This window comes from Lissotriton vulgaris, chromosome 11 (genome assembly GCF_964263255.1).
Source record: "Lissotriton vulgaris chromosome 11, aLisVul1.2, whole genome shotgun sequence".
Taxonomy (NCBI): Eukaryota; Metazoa; Chordata; class Amphibia; order Caudata; family Salamandridae; genus Lissotriton; species Lissotriton vulgaris.
Genome location: NC_141699.1, coordinates 1,067,872,019 through 1,067,897,190, shown reverse-complemented (window position 1 = coordinate 1,067,897,190; position 25,172 = coordinate 1,067,872,019). Strand labels below are relative to the sequence as shown.

Genomic DNA, 25,172 nt, shown 5'->3' with positions numbered 1-25,172 from the left:
ACACCATAATGCAAAATGACTAAACTTCGCATCCAGGGGAAAGATCCCTGGGGAATGCCCTATGGATAAGCTGGTTGAAAACATTTGCTTATGCTCCCCCCCCCCCCCCCCGATACCACGGACACCCAGGGTACTCAACAAGTGCAGAACCAGCAACATGACACTCATACTGGTGGCACCACGGTGGGCAAGGCAGACCTGCTACTCTCATAATGGAAATGGCACACGAGCCACCCCACAAATTCGGAAAAAGAAAAGACCTACTCTCCATGCAGAACTGACAAAGTACTGCACCCAGAGCCAGAGAGCCTCAGCCTAGCTGCATGGCTCCTGAGGACATAGAGTTCGCACACCTAAGGCTACCAGATAGCTCCCAGCGGGTGCTACTGGAGGGAAGGAGACCTACAACACGAAAGTGCTATGCCGCAAAATTGAACAGGCACACAAAATTGTGCAGTAGGATAAAACTGCACAAAAGGATGACAAAAGAATCAACGGTGCTAAGATATCTCACACCTGATGAAAGCAAAACTGAGTTCATCCTCGCTGAGGGTACACCTAGGAGCGATGGTGGCCTACACAAGAGGAGACAGAAAGGAGTGTCTTTACATCACAAGTAGTAAAGAGATTCCTGGAAGGGGCAAAAAGGATAGCACCACCTAAAAGGATGCCGCCACCGGCATGGAACCTTTATCTAGTCCTAACAGAACTTATGAAGGCACCTTTTGAACCCATCCATAAGGCCACACTACAAATGCTAACAATGAAGACCTCATTTCTGGTGGCAATCACCTAGCTGCGCGGGGTAAGCGAGCTGCAAGTCCTAACACTACAAGAACCCTACATTCAAATACACAATGACAGGGTGGTAATGAGAACGGACCCACACTTCATGCCAAAGGTGGTGTCCAAGTTCCACTTGAACCAGACAGTACAAATACCAAGCTTCTTTCAGAAACCATCCACAAGCGCAGAGAGGGCACTGCACACTCTGGACGCTAGAAGAGCAGTAATACATTACATGGAAAGAACTAAGGAGCACAGGAAAACAACAGTTCTTTGTGTACTTTGCAAGCAGTTTCCTGGGTAGACCAGTAACCAAGGGAACCATTGCACGATGGATCGCACAAACGATACAATTCTGTCACAAACAGGCAGGCCAAAAACTAGCAGAGGAGGAACGAGCCCACTCTACCAGGAAGAAGGGAGCATCAATAGCCTTCCTGGCTAACACACCCATTCAAGACATTTGCCTGGCGGCAACATGGGCTTCGGTGCACACGTTCACTAAGCACTACTGTGTGGATATACAAATGAACAAGTAAGCACACGTAGGACAAAGTGCTTCAACATATATTCAACAACCAAAGCTCATCTTCCACCCAGCCGCCACAAACATAACAAACAGCTACAAGGTCTATGCACAGCATAGTGAATCCATAAAGATTCATGCTGGAAAACGAATAGTTTCTGTTCGAGGCATGTGGGTGCTGAATTCATATCTGCATAGATCGCCGCCTAGTGTTGGGTCCGGATGATCGCACTTTGTTGTCTTGGAAGAGTCTTTAAAGTATCACGAGATAGGTGACACCTTCCCTGGATTACAGTGCTCATGGGTATCTTCTCCATCCTCTGATAGTTTTTTTCCGCCATTGGGTTCGGATGCTAACTCCTATACTCCAACTTCGGGATCGAAAACAAAACTCTTCTAAAGGCCAAAAGGCCTTCAACTGTATTGTTCTCGTTCGATACCTCTCTACTCGATCCAGCCTTCCATCTCTAATAGGTCGTTGACGCGGGCCGTTGGGCCTTTTCGACGCCACATGAGCAGACCGTCTATGGGAAGAAGCCTGTATAAAAGGTGCCCACAATGCCACTCCAAATTCCCACATACTGTTAAGCACTCAGTATGCAACAAGTGCCTTTCCCCAGACCATAGGGAAGAGACCTGCCCAGCGTGCGCCCAGTTTCGGTCGAAGAAAACCATACGAAACCGACAGGCCGCTAGGCAAGAAATGCAGCGACAGGATCCATCTTCGATGATGACCAGGAACTACCGGAAGCTCCAGACTCTGACCTAGAGATCGTCGCCGTCGAGGACTACTCTGACTCCGATGACGAGATCCCATCGGGGCAAATCGTGAGTACACTGCCCCCAACACCAATTAGCCCGTTACGATGGCTCCGGTCGAGGCATCGCCAAAAGGCCTTAGCCAAGATCATAAAGTTTCGCCAGCCCTGCCTTCCGGCTCTGCACCGAAACTGAAACCTTCTGAGACCCCAGGGCCCAGTACCATTGTCCCGAAGAAGTTTCCAGAGCCAAAAAAGTTAGTCGACCCGACGAAAAAGGCCGTACAGCCAAAAAGTGTCAAGCCGAAGAAGACTGTCGACCACAAGAAGGCCGTTCAGCCCCAAACTGTCGACCCCAAAAAGGTAGTCGAACCGAACAAGGGCACGCAGCCGAAGGGCGCCGAACCTAAGGTCGCAGACCTGAACCAGCCTATTGTTCCAAAATCCGTCGACCCGGCAAAGGTCGCCGACAAAAAGGGTGCCGTACCGAAGCCCGTAGCACGGGCGGGAAAACCTGTCGACTCAGACACCAATCGATCCGAAAAAGAACGTCGACTCTGAAAAGGACACTCATCCAAAAAAGCGTATGGAGCACAAAAAAACGGGTTGAACCGAAAGTTCCGGTCGAGCCAAAAACACTTGTCGACCCGAAGAAAGGGCCCGAGCCGAAAAAAACAGTCGTCGAAAAAACAGGTGTTACCGACCCAAAAAAGTCTAACACTCAACCCAGGTCTGTAGAGGAAGAACTCGTCCACTCAGATCCATCAGACGACCAGGCAAAGATGTATATTAATCCAGAGACTGGTAAAGTTACCATCCTGCACAGAAAGAAGAGGCCTTTGGACTTTGGCTCTCATTATCCTCTTTCATTAAAGAGAAAGGACTTTGGGACTTCTCCCTCTAGACCCTTCATCCCTTTTCAGCCTATCATGCCTACTACACCTTTTGCTCCTTACTCTCCTTACTCCTTCTCACCACGGGGACAATGAGGGTAACATGGGGGATGAGCCACAGCCTCAATATGATTTACCACAAGATCCTCAACCACAAGAGAAACCATGGGAGGAGCCAACAGACCCTTACAACACCCATCCCATCCCTGATGTACCCTCTTATCCTACTAAACCGTCACCTACTGATGACACCATAGTCTTCAATCAACTCATAGACAGAGCAGCACAATTCCACAATGTAGACATGCATAATTACCCTGTCGAGGAAGACTTCTTATTTAACACCTTCCCTACTTCAGAAAAGTGTCAGAACACTTCCCATGTTAAAGGGAGTTCTAAAACATGCACCTGACATATTTAAGGATACAGCCAGGGCACGTGTAATCAATCCCAGAATATAAAAGAATTATGGGGCAGCTCCTACAGACCCTACTTACATCAAAGGGCAGTTACCACTAGACTCACTGGTAGTGGCTAATGCACGTGAAACGGGCCAACTCCCAAACAGGGGTAGCACCTCCCCCTGATAAACAGTCAAAAATACTGAAGGCATCAGGCAAAAGGGTAGCAGCGCAAGCCTCCAACTCATGGAGAATTGCTAATACACAAGCCCTACTGGCTCGTTACGACAGGGCGCACTATGATAATCTCGAAAGCCTAATGCAACACCTACCTGAGCCTTTTAAAGCACAAGCTGATGACCTCATTCAGGAGGGTAAATTCATAACAAACGCCTCCATCAAATGTGCGCTTGACGCAGCAGACATCGCAGCAATGTCAATTAACACTAGCGTCTTACCACGCAGACATGCATGGCTGCGTATTTCCGGTTTTAAGAATGAGGTGCAGTCCACCATTCCTTACCAACCTGTAAATCAGGATTTTCTATTTGGCCCTGCTGTTGACACCATTTTGGATAAAATGAAAAAATCATTGGGGGCATTGCAGTTTCAGCAACATAGAGGCTTCTGTCGACGCTCCTCATACAGAGCAACTACACGAGGAAATACCTCGCAAAGATCTGCCTCATAGAAAAGTAACACACAAGGTTCCTTCAACAAAAACACACAGAGGAGGTTATAGGGGCAACAATAATAAGGGAAGAGGATGTGGAGGCAATAACACCAGAGCCTCCTCTGCCACAAAACAGTGACTTCATTACGCTACCTCCAGACCACCTAACACCGGTCGGAGGCAGACTCCAACAGTTCCTACCTGTCTGGCACGCAATTACCACGGACAGGTGGGTGAGATAAATTATCCAGTTTGGTTATTGCCTAGAACTGACTTCTACACCACCAAACATACCACCAAGACATCGTCCTATGTCCACGGAACACATCACCCTGCTCCAACAAGAGGTGCAATCCATGCTGGAAAAGGGGGTCATAGAGCAAGTCCCTTTCCACCAGCAAGGGACAGGAGTATACTCCCTATACTTCCTTATTCCCAAAAAGGATGGTTCCCTCAGACCAATATTGGACCTCAGACCCCTAAATCAGTATATACTATCGGAGCACTTCCATATGATCACACTACAGCAAGTGCTCCTGTTGCTACAACAAGGAGATTTCCTAGCACTGGACCTCAAAGATGCGTATTTTCACATACCCATCCATCCAGCCCACAGAAAGTATCTCAGTTTCACAATAGAAGGTCAACACTTCCAATTCAAGGTTTTGCCCTTCGGGGTTACCACGGCTCCAAGAGTGTTTACAAAATGCTTAGCGACAGTGGCAGCACATCTCAGAAGGCAACACATCCATGTGTACCCTTATCTGGACAATTGGCTAATACAAGCAAAATCGTACCAACAGTGTGCAGCACACACGTCTCAAACACTTCAGTTGCTACACAGCTTAGGGTTTTCAATCCACTACACAATCGCATCTGCAGCCATCCCGCGCACAGCAATACCTGGGAGCCACTATAAACACCTCAGTGGCAAAGGCATATATAAACTCAGCAAGGATAGCCAGCATGCAGATACTCATTCGCAAATTCCTGCCACAACACTCTCTGCCAGCTCGAGTCTTTATGCAGCTCCTAGGCATGATGGCCTCCTGCATATTCATTGTCCCCCATGCCAGACTTCAAATGCGCCCATTACAAGAATGCCTAGCACGGCAGTGGAACCAGGCTCGAGGACAACTAAAAGACCTAGTGTTGATAGACAGTCGCGCTCAAAACTCTCTGCAGTGGTGGAACCCACAAAACCTTTCCAAGGGGCGACTGTTCCAAGAGCCGGTTCCACAACTAGTACCAACAGCGGACCCATCACTGACAGGCTGGGGAGCCCATCTCCTTCGTATTGAAGGAGATGAAGGTTTTGTAATACTGTGTATTACAGTACAAGGGCTCTGGACAACCAAACAGAAAAAGCTGCATATCAACCAACTAGAATTGCTAGCGATATTCCTAGCCCTGAAAGCATTTCAGAAATACTTGTTCAGCAAGACGGTGTTGATCCGGACGGACAACATGACCGCAATGCACTATATCCAGAAACAGGGAGGAACGCACTCTCCACAGCTGTCCCATCTGGCACAAAGCATATGGAAGTGGGCGATTCCCAAAAACATTTTTCTCCTAGCGGAACACCTTCCAGGGAAGGACAATCAGATTGCCAACCTGCTCAGCAGGCACAGCCAACAACTACACAAATGGGAGATTCACCCCCAATTTCTCCAGCCATTCTTCAAAGAGTGGGGTCACCCAGAAATAGACCTGTTTGCCACAAAAGAAAACTCCAAATGTCAGTACTTTGCCGCCAGATTCCCACATCCGTTGTCACAGGGCAATGCGATATGGATGAACCGGTCAGGCAGATTTGTGTACGCTTTTCCCCCAGCACCGCTGATCCTGCTGGTAGCACGCAAACTGCGGCAACACTCACTCATGCTAATCCTAGTTGCTCCCACATGGGCGAGACAACAGTGGTACACAACGTTCCTGGAACTTTCAGTAGTTCCTCATCAAAGACTGCCTAGCACCCCATCTTCTAACTCAGAACCATGGAGAAATCAGACACCCGGATTCCAATCAAATGAACCTTTGATCTGGCTCCTGAGGTCTTAGTTTGGATACCTTAACTTGCCCCCAGATTGCATGAACATCATTAGGGAGGCAAGACGACCAACCTCACGAGCGTGCTATGCAGCTAAATGGAAGAGATTTGTTATTTACTGCAACAATAACCAAATCAACCCTTTAGACGCTTCCATACAAAACATGTTACCTGCTGCATCTGCAAAGATGTAACTTAGCATACTCTTCTATATGACTACACCTCGCTGCTATAGCAGCATACCTTCAAAACAGGCAACACCTTTCACTGTTTAGAGTACCAGCAATCAAAGCCTTCATGGAGGGTTTGAAAAGGGTGATCCCTCCAAGACAACCCCCTTCCCCAGTCTGGAATCTAAATATAGTACTTACCAGACTTATGGGCCCTCCTTTCAAACCTCTACACTCATGCGAACTACAATTCTTAACGTGGAAGGTTGCATTCTTTGTTGCCATTACCTCAATCAGAAGAGTGAGCTTATTTCAAGCACTAACAATTCAAGAACCTTTCATGCAGGTACATGCCAACAGGGTGGTTCTTTGAACCAACCCTAAAATCATGCCTAAGGTTGTATCCAATTTCCAAATCAATCAATAGAACTGCCAGTTTTCTTTCAAAATCCAGTCACGAGCTGAGAGAGCCCTACACACATTAGATGTAAAAAGAGCTCTCCTTTATTATGTGGACAGAACTAAATCATTTAGAAAAACAAAACTATCTGTTGCTTTTGCACCACAACACAAAGGAAATCCTATTTCAAAGTCCGAAATAGCCAGATGGATAGTTAAATACATTCAAATCTGTTATCAAAAGGCGAAACACACTTTAACCATCCCCCTAAGAGCACTCTACAAGGAAAATGGGGGCGTCCATGGCTTTCCTAGGAAATATTCCTCTTGAAGACATCTGTAAGGCAGCCACGTGGACCACCATACAGTTTCATAACACTACTGTGTAGACGTGCAAGCAAAACGGCAAGCTGCTGTAGGCCAGGCTGTCCGCTAGAGGAGATACTGCTATACAGTCTATGCACAGAGATGAATTCAGCAGCCCACATGCCTCGAACGGAATATGCTACTTACCAGTATGCATCTGTTTTTGGCATGTAGGGCTGCTGACATTCATATCGGCCGCCCTCCTCCCCGGTGCCTGTCGCAGCTGCAGCATTATCTCTGGCATGGCCATCTTTTACTTTACTATCTCCATCTCTGCCACAATGGCGAAAAACAATCTGAGGATGGAGAAGATGCCCATGCGCACTGTAGTCCAGGGGAAATGTCACCTATCTAGTGATACTTTGAAGGCTCTTCCAAGACAACAAAGCGATCTATGCACAGATATGAATGTCGGCAGCTCTACATGCCAAGTTCAGATGCATACTGGTAAGTAGCATAGTCCTACCTGTCGGTGTAGTTTTGCAGCTTGAAGATCTTTTTGGATTCACTAGCGAACCCACCCACCTCCGCCAGAAATGAGGCAGGAGAAGGAGGTGGAAACAAAGAGGACAATATACAAACAGACACCTTAAAAGACAAAGTGGAAAAATCATTTACTTGGAGGAAAAATTAGAAAACCTTGCCAAAGGGTTCACAAACCACACAAAAACAAGAAAAAAGAATCTGAATATGGCGCCCAAAGGTGGGAGCTTCAGCAGGAAGCGTGCCGACTTCACAGGAAGTACACCAAAAGGTGGGACGTCGACGCCCACCTGGGCTTCGGAAAAAAAAGAAAAAAGATTATGATTCCAGACCAAACCACTGTTCGAGGCATGTGGGCTGCTGAATTCATATCTTGTGCATAGATCGCCGCCTAGTGTTGGGTTCGGATGATTGCACCTTGTTGTCCTGGAAGAGTCTTCGAAGTATCACAAGATAGGTGACTCCTCCCCTGGACTACAGTGCGCATGGGAATCTTCTCCATCCTCAGATTGTTTTTTGCCGCCATTGGGTTCGGATGTTATCCCTTTACTCCAACTTCGGAACCAAAACTAAACTACTTTAAAAGGCCAAAAGGCCTTCGTTATTCTTGTTCGGTACTTTTTGACTCGACCAAACTTTCCATCTTTATCCGGTCATAGACGTGGGCCGTTGGGCCTTTCAACGCCACGTGGGCCTGCTGTTGTTGGAAAGGAGCCCGTTCAAAAGGTGCCCACAATGCCACTCCAAATTCCCACATACTGACAAACCTACAGAATGCAAAAAGTGCTTATCACCGGAGCACAACGAAGAAAATTGCCCAGCGTGTGCCCAATTCCGTTAAAAGAAAACCATCCGGATTCAACGGGCCGCTAGGCAAGAGATGCATGCAGCGGCTGGCACCGGAACCGGAGAAAATCTTCGATGATGAACTCTATCTCCCTGAAGCGGCGGACTTGGATCTAGAAACCGTCACTGCCGAGAACCAGTCTGACTCCGATCACCACATTCCGCCGGGGCAAACAGTGAGTACACAGCCCCCAACACCGCTTATCCCGAAACCGAAGGCTCCGGTCGAAGCATCGCCTAAAGGCCTTAGCCGAGATCGACAAGCTCCTTCAGAAGCCCCGCCTTCCGGCTCGGAAGCCCAAAACAAAGCCTTCCCATAGCCCAGGTCCAAGTAACGTTCTCCCCAAGAAGGTTGTCAGACCCAAAAGGGTCGTCGAGCCGAAGGTCGTCGAACCGAAGACAGACGAACCGAAGACAGACGAACCGAAGACAGTCGAACCGAAGACAGTCGAACCGAAGACAGTCGAACCGAAGACAGTCGAACCGAAGACAGTCGAACCGAAGACAGTCGAACCGAAGACAGTCGAACCGAAGACAGTCGAACCGAAGACAGTCGAACCGAAGACAGTCGAACCGAAGACAGTCGAACCGAAGACAGTCGAACCGAAGACAGTCGAACCGAAGACAGTCGAACCGAAGACAGTCGAACCGAAGACAGTCGAACCGAAGACAGTCTAACCGAAGACAGTCTAACCGAAGACAGTCTAACCGAAGACAGTCTAACCGAAGGTCGTAGAGACGAAGAAGGTGGTCGAACCAAATAAGGTCGCCCAACCCAAAAAGGCTATCGAGCTGTAGAAGAGCCTCGAACCAAAGCGGGTCGTCGATCCATAAAGATGACCCAACCCAAAAAAGGGCGTTGATTCTAAAAAAAAAAAGTGTGGACCAACAAAAGCAGGATCACAAAGCCAGTCGAACCGAAAAGTCATCGACTCGACCAAAAACATCGAGCCTAAAAAAGCCATCTAGCATAAAAAACTGTATCGAACCAAAAGCTCTGGTCGATCCGAAACAGGTAGTCGACCCAAACAAAGTCGCTGAACCAAAAAAGACTGCTAAACGAACAAAGGACGTCGAACCAAAAAAGGTTACCGACCCCAAAGCAACAGTCGATCCGAAAGACTCCACAACCAAATGCCTTCGAGCCAAAAGGTCACAAACAAGTCAGTAAGCCAAAAATATCGGCGCCAAGGACAGTAGAGGAAGAACTCTTCTATCCTGATCCAGAATCAGAGGAACAATCTAAACTGTATATAAACCCGGAAACTGGCAAAGTTAGTTTATTACGGGAAAAAGAGAACATTAGACACGGACACTCCTTCCCCTGTTCCTCCGAAGAAAAAGAACTTCGGGACATCTCCCTCTAGGACATTTACTCCTCCTTTCTATCCTAATGTGCCTTTTGTGCTCTACTCTCCTACACACTCAGACTATAATGATGAGGATGACATGGGGGAGGAACCTTAGAATGATTTTAACAAACCAGAGGATCCACATGCACAGGATGACACATGGGAGGATCAGAATGATACATATGACACACAACCCATCCCTGACTCCTCCCCATACTCTACAAAGCCGTCGCCTACCGACGACACCATTGTGTTTAACCAACTGCTAGACAGGGAAGCAAAATACCACAAGGTCGACATGCACACTGACCCAATAGAACATTTTCTATTTGACACTTTTCCTACCTCAGAGAAAAATGTCAGGACACTTCCTATGCTGAAAGGGGTACTAAAACACGCGCCAGAAATATTCAAGTACCCAGCCAGAGCACGCATACTCAATCCCAGGATTGAGAAGAAATATAAGGCGGCCCCTACAGACCCTGCTTACATTAAGGGCCAGTTGCCTTTAGACTCACTGGTAGTAGCTAACGCTTGCAAAAGAGCTAAATCTCAAACAGGAGATGCTCCACCTTCTGACAGTCTAAAATATTGGAAACCTCAGGCAAAAGAGTGGCTTTACAGGCTAACTCATGGAGGATTGCAAACACACAGGCTCTACTAGCTCGCTAGGATAGAGCCCACTATGACCAGTTTGAAGGTTTATTGCAACACCTGCCAGAACCGTTCAAAGCTCAGGCTAACGACCTCATACAGGAAGGCAAATTTATTACCAATGCTTCCATTAAATGTGCGCTTGAAGCAGCCGACACAGCAGCCAGGTCCATTAATACTAGCGTATTACTACTCCGACACGTGCCTACGCATTTCTGATTTTAAGAACTAGGTGCAATCCACCATCCTCAACCAACCAGTCAATCAAGACTTCCTGTTTGGCCCTGCAGTAGATACCATTTTAGACAAAATGAAAAGATACCGAAACTGCTAAATCTATGGGCGCACTGCAGTTTCAAAAACATAGAGGTTCCTTTTCTCGCTCCTCCTACAGATGCACCGCACGAGGCAACACTTCAGACTTCCTCTACATATAAAAGCAACACCCAAAGTTCTTTAATAAAGGCTCCAACAGGGGAGGTTATAGGGGCATTAATAACAAGGGCAGAGGACGTGGTGGCAAGAACACCAGGGCCTCCACTGCCGCCAAACAGTGACTTCATCACACTCCCTCCGGACCATCTAACTCCAGTCGGAGGCAGTCAAACAATTCCTACCAGTCTGGAATGCAATTACCACAGACAGGTGGGTGAGACACATTATCCAGTATGGTTATTGCTTGGAGCTCACTTCTACTCCACCCAACATACCACCCAAACACCGTCCTATGTCCAAAGAACACATCACCCTGTTACAACAAGAGGGTAAATCCATGCTAGCAAAGGGGGCCATAGAGCCAGTCCCTTTTCAACACCAAGGGACAGGAGTATACTCACTATACTTCCTTATTCCCTAAAAGGACGGGTCCCTCAGACCAATATTGGACCTCAGACCTCTGAACCAATACATACTGAGAGCACTTCCATATGATCACTCTACAACAAGTACTCCAGTTACTTCTGAAAAACGATTTCCTAGCAACATTAGACCTCAAGGACTCATATTTTCACATACCTCTACATCCAGCTCACAGGAAATACCGCAGGTTCACAATAGGTCATCATCAGTTCAAGGTTCTCCCCCTCTGGGAAACCACAGCCCCAAGAGTGTTCACAAAATGTCTAGCGGCAGTAGCTGCACACCTCAGAAGGCAAAACATCCACGTGTTTCCATACCTGGACGATTGGCTCATAAGAGCAAACCTGTTCGCGCAGTGTGCAAGCCATACGTCTCAGACACTCCAGCTGCTACACAGCCTGGGTTTTTCCATACATTACCCAAAATCACATCTACAGCCCTCCCACATACAGCAATATATGGGGGCTCCAATAGATTCCTCTGTAGCAAAGGCATATCCAAATCCAGCCAGGGTAGCCAACATGCAGACTCTCATTAAAAAATTTCAGCCACAAGACACTTTGCCAGCTCAAGTGTTCATGCAGTTCATAGGCATGTTGGCCTCCTGCATATTCATTGTCCCTCATACCCGACTTCAAATGCGTCCACTGCAAGAATGCCTAGCACAGCAATGGAACCAAGCTCAGGGACAACTAAAGGACCTAGTGTTGGTAGACAGTCGCGCCTACAACTCTTTACAGTGGTGGAACCCACAAAACCTTTCCAAGGGGCGACTGTTCCAAGAGCCGGTTCCACAAGTAGTACTCACAGCGGAGGCATCACTGACAGGTTGGGTAGCCCACTTACTTCAGTACACAGTCCAAGGGCTCTGGGCAATCAAAAAACTGCATATCAGCTCTGGACAATCAAAAGAAACTGCATATCAACCAACTAGAGTTGCTAGCAATATTTCTGGCACTAAAAGCAATCCAAAAATACTTGTACAACAAGGCTGTGTTGATCCGGACAGACAACATGACAGCCATGTACAACCTCCAGAAACAAGGAGGGACGCACTCTCCACAGCTGTCCCACTTAGCAAAGAGCATATGGAGGTGGACAATTCCAAGAAACATTTTTCTCCTAGCAGAACACCTGCCAGGGAAAGACAATCAAGTAGCAGATCTGTTAAGCAGACAGTCAACAAATACACAAATGGGAGGTTCACCCTCAAGTTCTCCAACCATTCTTCCAAAAGTGGGGACATCCAGAGATAGATCTGTTTCTTCCAAAACCCAGAGTCAGTAGCTGAACGAGCCCTGCACAAACTGGATGTAAGGAGAGCTCTACTATATTATGTTGACAGGACTACATCATTTAGGAAAACAAGTAACTGTTTGTTGCATTTTCACCACAACATAAAGGTAATCCCAGATCAAGGAGATACTGTTACACAGTATGAGTTCAGCAACCCACATGCCTCAACGGAATATGCTACTTACCAGTATGCATCTGTTCTTGGCATGTAGGGCTGCTGACATTCATATTGCCCACCCTTCTCCCTGGTGCCTGTTGCAGCTGCAGGATTCTCTTTTGCATGGACATCTTACTTTACTATACTCGATCTCTCCCACAATGGCGAAAAACAATCTGTGGATGGAGAAGATGCCCATGCGCACTGTAGTCCACGGGAGGAGTCACCTATCTCGTGATACTTCGAAGACTCTCACAGGACAACAAGGTGCAATCATCCGGACCCAACACTAGGCGGCGATCTATGCACAAGACATGAATGTCAGCAGCCCTACATGCCAAGAACCGATGCATACTGGTAAGTAGCATATTCCTTTCTATACGTACACCTCTTTTTCTTATAAATAGACTTGTTTCCTTAAATGCACCATTTGTTCTGCTTTTTCCTTTGGTGGAGAAGAAATAGAAGTACAGTGAAGTAGGGTCATCCTCTGCCTCATGATGACAGCCTTTTTGTGCCATTGTGTCTGGGCCACTGATGCTCTGTGATGGAAAAGAGGAACTGAAGAGGCGAACGTGACCCGTAACTCTGCTCCTGCCAGGGGAAGCTGTAGTGACTCCTGCAGTATTTAAATCCATGTTTAATATGAGGGCAATTCCTATACATAAAGGTTTAACCCTTTGTTTTCACAGCCACCCAGCATGGGTGCACGAAGATCTCAGCAAGGTCAGAGGAAGGACTTGCGAAAGATTATTGCTGCAGTTTCACTGGGTGAAGATGTGAAGTTGAATAAGGCAGAAAAGGCCTGGAAACCAGCCGTCAAGAGCAAGAAAACTACAGATGAAGAAGACCCGGAGAGTATCAAAACTCAAGTAAGAATGGGGACTGTTTAAATTTGTCTGGATTCCTGCTTGCATAAACTAAAGTTCACAGGTATCCTAAGTTAGTGAGGTGTAGCTAGAATGAGTGAATCCTGGTTGCATCACCAGGGCACCAAGCTCAGTTGTGTGCAGAAGGCAGTTTACCAAATTACTTACATTGCCCCATCTTTGAGTAATTGAACCATGCAGCACAATCACCGTTTGTCAAAAATGTAAAAGATGGAAATAGGGGTTCCTAAAAGCAGTTCTTCATAGGAATCCCTATAATGAACTATCTGTCAAAAACAAATCAACAGTGCACCCTATTTGATTTACTCCTACTCCGTAGTGTAGCTTTTTTATTCCACTGTTGAGCAAAAGTCCATTTCGATCTTTCATGTGTGCTAGGTCACTGTCCTTTACATTAGCGCCATTGGAAAAAATATAAACTGTGGAAACTTGCTTTACTATTGGTAAAATGTATTTGATATCAGCGGGACATTCTGCCCAATTGCAACATTCTTTCTTGAAATTTGATTACTGCGCCTGAAACTAACTTTAACGTCTCTCTCTCTAAATAAAATAATTGACTTGATATATTTGCTAAACAAATTAACTGAATTTGAGTTTCATATTTAAACATTTAATACCACAGTCCTTTGCTGATCTAAAGGTATATGGTCTCGTTGCGTTGACAGTCTTAAGTCAAGTTAACGTAAAAGCCCAAAAAATAAAACTGCTCCTAAGGTGAATGTGTAACACTAAAGACAGGTGGTTGCTTCTAATCTACGTGCCTGTGCACTTGATCATTTTCCTTCCGTGTCGAGCGAGACAGGAAAGGAAGTACATGCTTAACCTGTTGGATGCATCACAGAGCAGTTTAGAGTAACATTCAACAGCTTGGCAATTTCTACTGCCTTGTAAGGCAGAGCATTGTTCCGGAATGTCATAAAAACAGAGCCCAAGCAGCATGTTTTTTCTAGTGAATTAACAATCCTCGGACAGTTGTTGAATGAATGCAAGTTTTAGATGGAAACAAAGACTACATACCATTTCCTGTCCCTTAATATTTGGTTGAGTGGACTATCATGGTTTCATCTTGCAATCATTTAAGGTTTGTAGTTCTGCTCTGTGCCAGATCTCACTAATCCACAAAACAATCAGTCCGGGGAAAAAAGTTTATCCTAAATATTTTCAGAATGAATACTTGATTTGGCTCCCTTTGCATTGTCAATCTTGCATTTTCCCATTTCCTCAAACGTTTTTGCTCTTATGGGATTCTAGTCAGTCTCAAGTTTTTTTTGTACACAAGTGCTCTTGCATAAATTGCTTTTATAGAATAAGGCTCATGTTTTTTTGGCATTATTTGACCCAATTAAAAATAATACTAAATCTGAAAATGTTGGAGTAGTTGTATAAAATGAGGATTCCAAAAAATAGTTTTAGACCCACAGTTGCTAGATTTAGAGGTGCACGAAAGGTACGAGAGTCTGTTCTCACTGTGAAGACTATCCTTTTATTTTCTGCATCAAAAAGTATTTTGCAGCATGACCCTAATGTAGATTCACATGTAGGTAAGTAGCTTTCATGTATACATTAACAGCTTTCATAATGCAATCGAGACATCCACGTAGTCTGCCTTATGTGACTCTCCCAACCTCCACATTGAGCAAGGAAATCCTTCTGGTACATGAGCCATTAGGGCAGTTTTTTTCGCTTATCGCTGCTTGGTTGGGCTTTCCCTAGCCCCAATATAATTGGGAGCAATATGACTGGAAAGTGGTCATTGTTCCCTCTCCCTACTGGTTGCTAGGGGATATCTTCAGGACTGGGATCGCCAGAAAGGGATCCCCACCTGCTAGACACCAGGTAGCTGGGGAAGAGGCTGTTCAGGCATGGGGAAGTGCTCGTTCAAAAAACAAAAAAGCAAATAAATGCAACTGCCTTTCAATGGTTACTTCATATCTGGAATATTTGAAAATAAATTGAGTGGGGGCAGCCCATCCATACATCCCTGTAGTAAGCTGGCTCTGTATATACTATACTGAAGTAAGGTATAGTGAATTTCCAGAGGCTTTTACAAGGGCTAAAGTTGATTATCCTTGTTTGTGGTAGTATGGACGAGAAGTTACTTATCACAAGCAGTGCTTAGCATTTGTTGGAGACACAGGCAAGAAAGGATTGCACGCACTCCTTAATGACAAAATCCTAGACCCGTGGTTTGTAAAAATATAACTTAGCATATTTATTTCTTAGAAACAAAGATACTTTGGGGATTTAAAATGAGTTTAAATTATCACTGTTTTTGAATGTGAAAATTGGACACTTGATGCATGTCTCAATCAATACAATGTTATCCTATGGGAGGAAACACAATATGCAGGTAAAGTAAACGATTTACAGTATTGAGCTTTTTGATGAAGAATTAGTACTGGGCAAGGTTCTGGTAAGTCACATCACAGCAGCAGCACTGGGGCAACAGGGTGCAGAGGTCCAAATCGGCTTCTGATGCCAATGTAGCCAACAGAGAAAGGGGGCTGTTTAAGTGCTACTACTTCCAGGTAAGTAGCACGGTTTAAAGGTTAAGGTAAGCACAGGAGGGCCCCACAAGGCAGCATCAAACTTAAACCGCCAACTGCACAGGGGCGGTGGGTGCAAAGTGCCAACAGTGTTTTGGGGGGTTGAATGCAAACCAATGGAGAGTCTCAAACTTGGAAAAAGGCTGTAGGCTCAGGCCAGGAAGCTGGACGAAAAACCTACAGCGGCACAGGTAAGTTGTGATGTGCTGGAGTGTCAAGACACGGGGCTCAGAGGTGTCCTTTTGCGTTGGCAATCAGCTTACCAATGTGCTTGTGGGTTTTTTTGGGGAAGGGGGGGTGATCGTCGTGGTCATCTTCGTGCAGAGGTTGCAGGGGTCAACGCATGTGGGACTCTTGCTCAGGATTGCTTCGGAACATTTCTAGACCGGTGGACCTAGTAATCTGCAGCTCTACATGCCAAGAACAGATGCATACTGGTAAGTAGCATTTTCCTTTTGCATAGATCCCCATCATGGTGGGCTAGGATGTTTGCACTTTGTTGTCTTGGAAGAAGTCCTTGCAGTCACAAGATAGGTGATTTTGGACGATCAAGGGCATGGGCATCGACTCAATCTTAAGAATTTTTTTTTCCGCCATCGGGTTTGGATGTGACCTGCTGCGCTCCGTTTCGGCACCATGTTTCCAACCCTTTTCGACTTGCAACTCATCACACTCAACGGTATTGTTTCGTTCACGTGCCCTTCGACGCGCTAACTTTAAAATCTTCGATTCCGGTTGTCGACGCGGGCCGCTGGGCCTATCTATGCTGTTCGGCCCTACGGCTAATCGAAAGGACTCCATTTAAAAAAATGCCTCCATTTTGAAGCTAAATTTCCACACAGTGTAACAACAAGGTCTGCAACCTTTGCCTCTCACCAAAACAAGAGGAAAGGATTTGCCAGGCCTGTGCTTCTTTTCGCTCCATAAAGACTATCCATGATCGCCGGGCTCAACGACACGTTCTGGCTCAACAGGCTGCACCGGTGCCGGACGACATTTTCAATGAAGGCCCGATGTTGCAGAGGATTCGAAAGCTTGAGAGAGTCCCTGAAGCAGATGACTCGGATGACGACATCACTCCACGTCAACGAGTGAGTACAAGGGTCCATGCCACGCTCCACTCGAAAAACAAAAGGCTTCGGTCAAAACTTCGCCTGAAGGTCTGGCTCAGGACCGAAAGAAATCTCAGAAGCCCCTCCTATGGCCCGGCTCTGAATATAAAAGAAAAACCTTTCGCAGCTCTTGACTGAGCAAGCCGCATCTTGGTGCCCAAAAAACACATTTGCTACCTAAATCAGGGACACACCCTATTTCTGTGACACCCAAAAAGGCCTCTATCTTAATCTTAGGCACTGAAAGACCTTAAGGCCTCAGAACTGAAACACCACCAAAAACTTTCGGATCCGAATAAGATATCGGACTTTAAACCAACATCAAAGCCGAAGGAGCACAAAACCCCTTCTACGATTCCAGAGTTTAAATCCAACCCACTTTCTGAACCGAAAAAATCTTCACCGAAAGCAGACAACCAGGAAGAACTGTTTCGGCCAGATCCTATTGATCCCAAACAAGACATTGCATGCTGACCCTAAAACAGTCTATATTGTCAATGTGCCTGCAAAGAAAAGGAAATCTGATACCGCACACTCTCCTGATGTACCTGTGAAGGAAAGAGACTTTGCAACTTAACCCTTAAGACTCCCTACTCCTGTTCTTCCTACCAAACCTTTGTCTCTAACAAACTCTCCTATACACTCCTACACTCTCCCCAATATTTCCATACTCGCCCTTACCACCACAGGATGAGGATAATCTAGGGGACGGAGGTGGACACGATCAGGATCCTTTAGATGACTTCGATGATGGCACTATTCCACCACAGGATACATCTGATAATTACAAAACTCTCACAGATCCTCTTGACATTCCTGATGCAGATGTATACCCATCTAGGCCATCCCCTCCGGACAAAAATATAGGTGTTCGAGGCATATGAGCTGCAGAGTACATACTATGCATAGATGGCCACCTAGTGTCGGGCCTGATTGTTTGCAGTTTGTTTTGTCGGCTCCATTCCCAGATTGTTTTTTCCGCCATCGGGCTCGGATGTGTTTCCAGCACTCCGTGTTGGATCAGATTTCCTTCGGCACGCAATCCTCACCAAATTAGAAAACTTAGTTTTGAACGCTTTCCAGTCGACGCTTCTCTTCAAACATAGAGGATCTCGATTCCGGTCGACGGCCTTCTGGCCTAGCTAGGCCTAGACTCCAGCTCATGGAAAGGACGCCATTTAAAAAGTGTCCTCAATGTGGGTCGAAGTTTCCCCACACCGACCTTCATGAGTTGTGTAACCTCTGTCTCTCTCCGGAGCACGAGGCGAAAGACTGTTCAGCTTGTGCCTCTTTCCGCTCCAAAAAGACTATCCGGGACCGAAGAGCGAGAAGAACAATGGCTCAAAGATCTTCAGCTCCGATTCCGGACGACATCTTCGAGGAAGGCATCAACGTCCCAGAACAGCATGACGTCTACAGCAGCTCGAAGCAGAAGATTCCAATGTCTAGGACATCAGCGCAGCGGGTCGTAAGTAAGACCGTCGAATCCGAACCCTCCTCGACACAGAAGGCCCTGGTCACACCCTCTCCCTCAGGCTCGGGTGCACACCGTCAATCTGCATCTACTGCCCCACCTTCGGGCCCGGCTAAGAAGCCAATCAATCCTTCAGGCGACTCAAGCTCGAGTCTACCTTCACACTGTGCCGGCACCGAAAAAGACAATGGCACCGACATCCAAACCATCGGCACCGAAATACACCACTACTCCTTCGGCACCGAAACCCAGGTCGGAACCAAGCAAACCCGCTTCGGATTCCAAAAAACCACTGGAACCGAAAAAAATATTGGATCCAAAAACCATACCGGAGCCAAAAAAATCCTCGGAACCGAGAAAAGCTTCAGAGCCGAAAAAGACTGCTGCCTCCCCAGTGAAAGACATTGCCAAGAAACCAAAACAAGCCATTTCGGTGCAAAAGCCTGCTTCCGCAGCAAAAGATCAACACTCTGCATAGGATTTACCCTATCCAGACCCTGCTCAAAAGAGAATAGCGAAGGATCCAATCACTGGACACTTAATTTTGGCTCCAAAAAAGCGACCACTGGACACTCCAGCTCTGCATTTAAAGAAGGATATGGCTACCTCTCCCTTAAGATTGCCTTCCCCTTCTGTCACCTGTACCATCACCACACCCTCCCATACCACAGCATTCCCCGGCATCCCCTATCACACTAAACCGGGATGATAGCTCTGATGATATGGGGGGTAATATACCTGATCCAGCCACGCCCACAGGATCCCCCCACCCGTGGGATGACTAATCAACCCCAGAAATCCCAAATGTCCCTCGGGATGACATATATCCCTCAAGGCCTTCCCCACCAGAGGACTCTATAGGGTTTAATGAATTGATTCACAGGGCTGCACATTATCATGGGGTAGTCATACATACATACAGACCTTGTTGAGGAAGACTTTCCTGATGGATACATTTGATAATGCACAAAGGTCCTCATCCATTTTACTGATGCTTAAAGGAGTGATCAAGCATGCCCCTGAAGTCTTCAAAGACCCAGTGAGAACCCGGGTCTTTAACCCTCGGATAGAGGAAAAATATAAAGCTGCCCCCTCAGACCCAACATATATTAAAGGCCCAGTAACACTAGACTCACTTGTAGTTTCCAACGCACGCAAGAGAGCAAACTCACAAACATCAGATGAGGCTGCACCACCAGATGAATAGTCTAAGCTACTTGACGCATCAGGGAAAAGAACGTCTCAAGCAGCAAACATGTGGCGTATCGCAAATACACAGGCACTGTTAGCCAGAATGACAGGGCACATTACAATGAGCTAGAGTCCTTAATGAGGCACCTCCCTGACGAGTACAAGGATAAAGCAAATGAGCTTATCCAAGAGGGGAAAAACATTACAAACACCTCTATTCATTGTGCCCTCGATGCAGCAGATACTGCCTCTAGTGCAGTTAACACCAGCGTTTTACTACGCAGACACGCCTGGCTACGCATATCGGGGTTCAAACCTGAGGTACAAAGCGCCATCCTTAATCAACCCTTTGACGAAGAACACCCATTTGGACCCGAGGTAGATGTATCACTAGAGAAAATGAAAAAGGATACAGACAACGCCAAATATATGGGAGCCCTGCAGTCGCAGGCTCCCAGACGTTCATTTCCTCGCTCATCCTATCAAGGTGCCACCAGACACAGCCTCTACCTCGTACAAAGCCCCTACAGAGTCTACCTACAGCAAAGGCTACCAAAGGGGTAACAATAACAAAGGCAGAGGCAAAAATAACAACTCACGCTCTGCCTCTACCCCTGCCCCATGACTCCCTTCCCCTGCCCCATTCCAATCCTGTCGGGGGGAAGACTCCAACAATACCTGCCAGGCTGGGAAAACATCACATCAGACAGGTGGGTGCTCCAAATAATTCAATCAGGTTTCTTTCTAGAACTAACATCCCCCCCACACACACACACCACCCAAGCAGCGTCTAATGTTACAGGAACATTTGACATTGCTCAGACAGGAGGTAATATCCCTCTTGCAGAAAAATGGAATATAAATAGTTCCAGAGCATCAGAAAACAAAGGAGTATATTCCCTATATTTCCTAATACCAAAGAAGAACGGAACTCTAAGACCCATCCTAGACCTCCGATCATTTTCATATGGTCACACCAACCGGTCCTCCGATTGCTGGTATTAAATGACTTCCTGGTCACTCTAGATCTCAAGGACGCCTACTTCCATATTCCCATCCATGCAGCACACAGGAAATATCTCAGATTTGTGCTAGACGGACAACACTACCAGTTCCAAGTGCTCCCATTCGGAGTCACAACAGCGCCATGGGTGTTGACCAAATTTCTAGCAGTAGTAGCAGCACACCTAAGACTGCACATTCACGTCTTCCCATATCTGGACGACTGGCTCATAAAAGCCAATACATACAGTGTGAAACACACTCGCGCTACTATTCAACTGCTTCACGACTTGGGATTCACGGTAAATCACGTCAAATCGCATCTGCAACCCTCGCACATACAACAGTATCTTGGCGCTACAATAAACACCCAACTAACACTAGCTTATCCCTCTCCAGCCATTATAACAAGTGTACAAACTCTCCTAACAAAATTCAAACCACAATACTCGCTACCAGCTAGAGTGTTCATGCAGCTCATAGGGATGATGGCATCTTGCATATTTGTAGTACCTCACGCAAGACTGCAAATGCGTCCACTTCAAGAGTGCCTAGAACGCCAATGGAACCAGGCTCAAGGTCAATTAACAGACCTATTGTTGGTAGACTGTCGGACTCATTGTTCTCAGACAATATGACAGCTATGTACTACATAAACAAACAAGGGGGGGACACACTCTGCAGCTCTCAGTTAGCACAGCCGATATGGAGATGGGCTATACCGCTAAAGATCTTCCTCTTAGCCCAACCCGTCCCAGGAGTACAAAACACTATCGCAAATCTGCTAAGTCGACAAACACAGCAGATCCACGAGTGGGAACTTCATCCGCAAGTTCTTTATCCGTTCTTCCAAATGTGGGGACAACCTCAGACCTCTTTGCCACCCACGAAAACGCCAAATGCCCAAGCTTTGCCGCCAGACGCCCACATCCATTGTCCAAAGGCAATAAGATATGGATAAACTGGTCAAAACTATTTGCGCACGCTGTTCCTCCTCTCCCACTACTTCCGTTAGTGGTGCGTAAACTACAACAACATTCCCTGATGCTCATTCTGTCGCTCCAACTTGGGCCAGACAACCGTGGTACACCACGCTGTTGCAAATGTCTGTAGTACCACACCAAAAACTAAGCCTATCTCCACGCCTATTAACACAGAACCATGGAGAGATCAGACACCTGGACCCAGCTCAACCTAGCGATCTGACTCCTGAGGTCAATAGTTTGTTAACCTCAACCTTCCTCCAGAATGCAGGAACATCATCAAAGAAGCTAGACGTCCCACTACCAGAGCATGTTATGCTGCTAAGTGGAAACGCTTTGTCATATGCTGCCAAAACAATCAGATAAACCCCTTAGACGTGTCTATTCAACACATCATAGGATATCTATTACACCTTCAAAAATGTAATTTCGCCTACACGTCTATCAGACTACACCTTGCTGCCATTGCAGCATACTTACAAAAGAGACAACCTCTATCTCTTTTTAGAGTACCAGCTATTAAAGCTTTCATGGAAGGACTCAAAAGAATAATTCCTCGAACGCCACCAGCCCCAGTGTGGAACCTGAACAATGTTCTTACAAGGTTAATGGGTCCTCCCTTCAAACCATTACATAAATGTGAATTGCAATTCCTAACTTGGAAAGTAGCTTTCCTAGTAGCAATTACTTCTCTTAGAATGGTTAGTGAACTACAAGCATTTACCATTCAAGAACCTTTTTGCAAATGCATCATAACGAAGGGGTTCTTAGTACTAATCCTTAATTCCTCCTAAAGTCCTCTCACCATTCCATCTAAATCAGTTGAGCTGCCCGGATTTTTCTCACAGCCTCAAACAGTTGCAGAAAGAGCTCTACACACCGTAGACTTTAAAAGAGCACTGCTGTACTGTATCAAAGGATACAACCTTTTCGTAAAACAAAACAACTTTTTTCTTTTTTACCGCCACATAAAGGCGCAACCCTATATTAAAATCAGGGATCGCCAGATGGATTGTTTAAATGCATACAAATTCTGATAGATACATCTGCCGTGTGGATTCCTCACCTTGTGAATATCCCCCTTGCGCCAGCAACATTCGGAAATTCTTTTTTTTTTCCGGAGCCTCGCGCCGACGTGGATAGGACGTCACAGAGACACGGCTCCGCTCGCGACTCAGCTGACGTCACCGACAATAGGCCCACGCTGGCGTGATGACATCAGTTCCCTTTTTTCCGCGACGTCGACGCTAACGATTATCGGGAATCTCTGTAGCCTACTGGTACATTGTTGCCGTTTTGTTGCATATTTCTGCTTCTCTGTATCCTGTCTCTTTGAAGATGTCATCCAAGAAGACTGGCTTCAAGCCCTGCAGGGAGTGCGGTAAAATGATGTCCATTACCGACCCCCATGAAGACTGCATCTGGTGTTTAAGTTCCGACCATGATGTGGAGGATTGTTCTTCATGTCGGAAGATGAATCCGAAGGCCCTGAGGGAGAGAGAAGCCAAACTTCTGGTTGCTAAGGTGAAAGCTGGAAAGGAGAAGTCGTCGAGGTCTCGTTCTCGAAGGGCGAGGTCGAAGTCCAGGGCGAGGTCGAGATCTGCTTCTCGAGAGAGGTCGTCTTCGAAGTCGGCATCGGATCATGTTTGGAAGTCGAAGAAGCAGCACAAGAAGAGGAGACATGAGTCCCGACGCCGGTCTGGTAAGGAGTCGGGCTCGAGGTCAAGGTCGAGGTCACCGAAGAAGGTACGTTCGAAGGTGGTTACTCTCGAAGTCTCTGAGCATGAAGGTGAGGCCTCACCATCTGAGTCGCATGGGCGGTCTCCCTCTCCGGCTCCTAATGCTTCTCCGGTTCTGAATCCGTCTCCGGCGCTGTCCCCGGCCCGTGAAGAGGAAGAGACTTGGGAGGTGGTGGATTCTGCGCCTGTTGATGAGCCGAATCCGATCCCTCTACAGGACTGGCCTGATGGCTTTCAGCCGCCCTTTCCTGCTCCAGGCCAGGACCCTTCAGTGTTTCTTAACGCAATGTATGGCGTCTTCTCAAGGGCGTGGTACCCCTCTGGAGCACCTTCGGGTCCCATGGGTCCTTTGGCATTCAGCCTGGGAGTTCCTCACTCCTATCCTCCGGCCCCGTTTATACCTTACATGCCGGCTCCGACGCCGCATTGGCAGTTCCCGGCTCCGCTGAAGTCGTCGACGCCGATTCCAGCATCGCCTGCTCCTGATCATCCTCGAGGGCATTCTTCTGTGCCGTCGGATTCGATACCGGCGCCGGCCCCGAATCCGTCGAAGCCGCAGGTGGATCCGGCTGCGAGGCGTGTAAAGGAGAGGTCCAGAAGGGAAGCTCAACGCCTTTTGGAGGAGCAGAGATACATGGATTCACAGTCTGATGTTGAAGAAGGTGAATTAGAAGAGAGCTGTTTTGAGGAATTGGCGGATTCAGGAACTCTTGATTTCTCTCCAGAGTGGGAGTTGCCCTCAGGCTCGGGTGCTCCCTCTAAGGATATCCAGCCTTACCATCTGGTTATGAGGAAGGCTGCTGAGCTTCTTCAATTTACTCTGCCTACAGTGGAGTTCAAGTCTAATATCCTCACTGAAGTCTTGCATTCACCGAATTCTGTGGTTGAGCCTTTACTTCCATTCAATGATGCCTTGACTGATCCTATTATGGAAGTGTGGAAGAAACCTTTGTCGGCTCCTGCGGTTTCTAAGAGTGTTGCGAGAAGGTACAGGGCTGCTCCTGAGGACCCGGCTTTTCTGTCTTCACATCCTTCGCCAGAGAGCTTGGTCATTCAGGCTGCCTGTTCAAAGAAGAGTCTTAGTGCCTTTCCTCAGGTTCCTTGTGAGAAGGAAGCAAAGAAACAGGACTAGGTGGCAAAAAAGACCTTTTCATCGGCTAGTATGGCGTTGAAGTCAACTAATGCCACATGTCTAATGGGAAGGTATGTGCATGCCCTGATAGACTCCTTGCGTATCCTGGCTCCCAAAATTCCTGACTCCAACTGGAAGGATTTTGAGGAGGTGATTTCTGACACTCAGGCAGCAGCCCGCCAGGTTATTCAAAGTGGTCTGGACACTGCTGACTCTGTGGCTCGTATTATGGGCACCGCTGTCGCCACTAGGTCAGCCTGGTTGAAGTCATCTGACTTTTCGGCTGATGTTCAGGCGACTCTGCTTGATCTTCCTTTTGATGGTTCAGGTCTCTTTGGGAAGAAGGCGGATGCAGCTCTTGAGAGATTCAAGGATTGCAGAGCAACAGCGAAGTCTTTGGGTCTCCAGATCAGGGGCACTTCTTCCAAC

General features: G+C 46.9%; 1 protein-coding gene and 1 non-coding gene across 4 annotated transcripts in view; both read left to right on the top strand.

Moving 5' to 3' along the window:
- EIF4G1 (eukaryotic translation initiation factor 4 gamma 1) overlaps nt 1–25,172 on the top strand; it is a 1,004,595-nt gene that overhangs the window by 543,600 nt on the left and 435,823 nt on the right. For all 3 annotated transcript variants that reach the window (XM_086944451.1, XM_086944450.1, XM_086944449.1), the window contains one exon: nt 13,364–13,543. In XM_086944451.1, coding sequence (XP_086800577.1) covers nt 13,364–13,543 — 180 coding nt within the window. The remainder of the gene's footprint in view (nt 1–13,363; nt 13,544–25,172) is intronic.
- LOC147684093 (small nucleolar RNA SNORD66) lies at nt 13,166–13,240 on the top strand. The gene has a single exon (XR_015302015.1). It is a non-coding gene; the product is annotated as a small nucleolar RNA SNORD66 (small nucleolar RNA).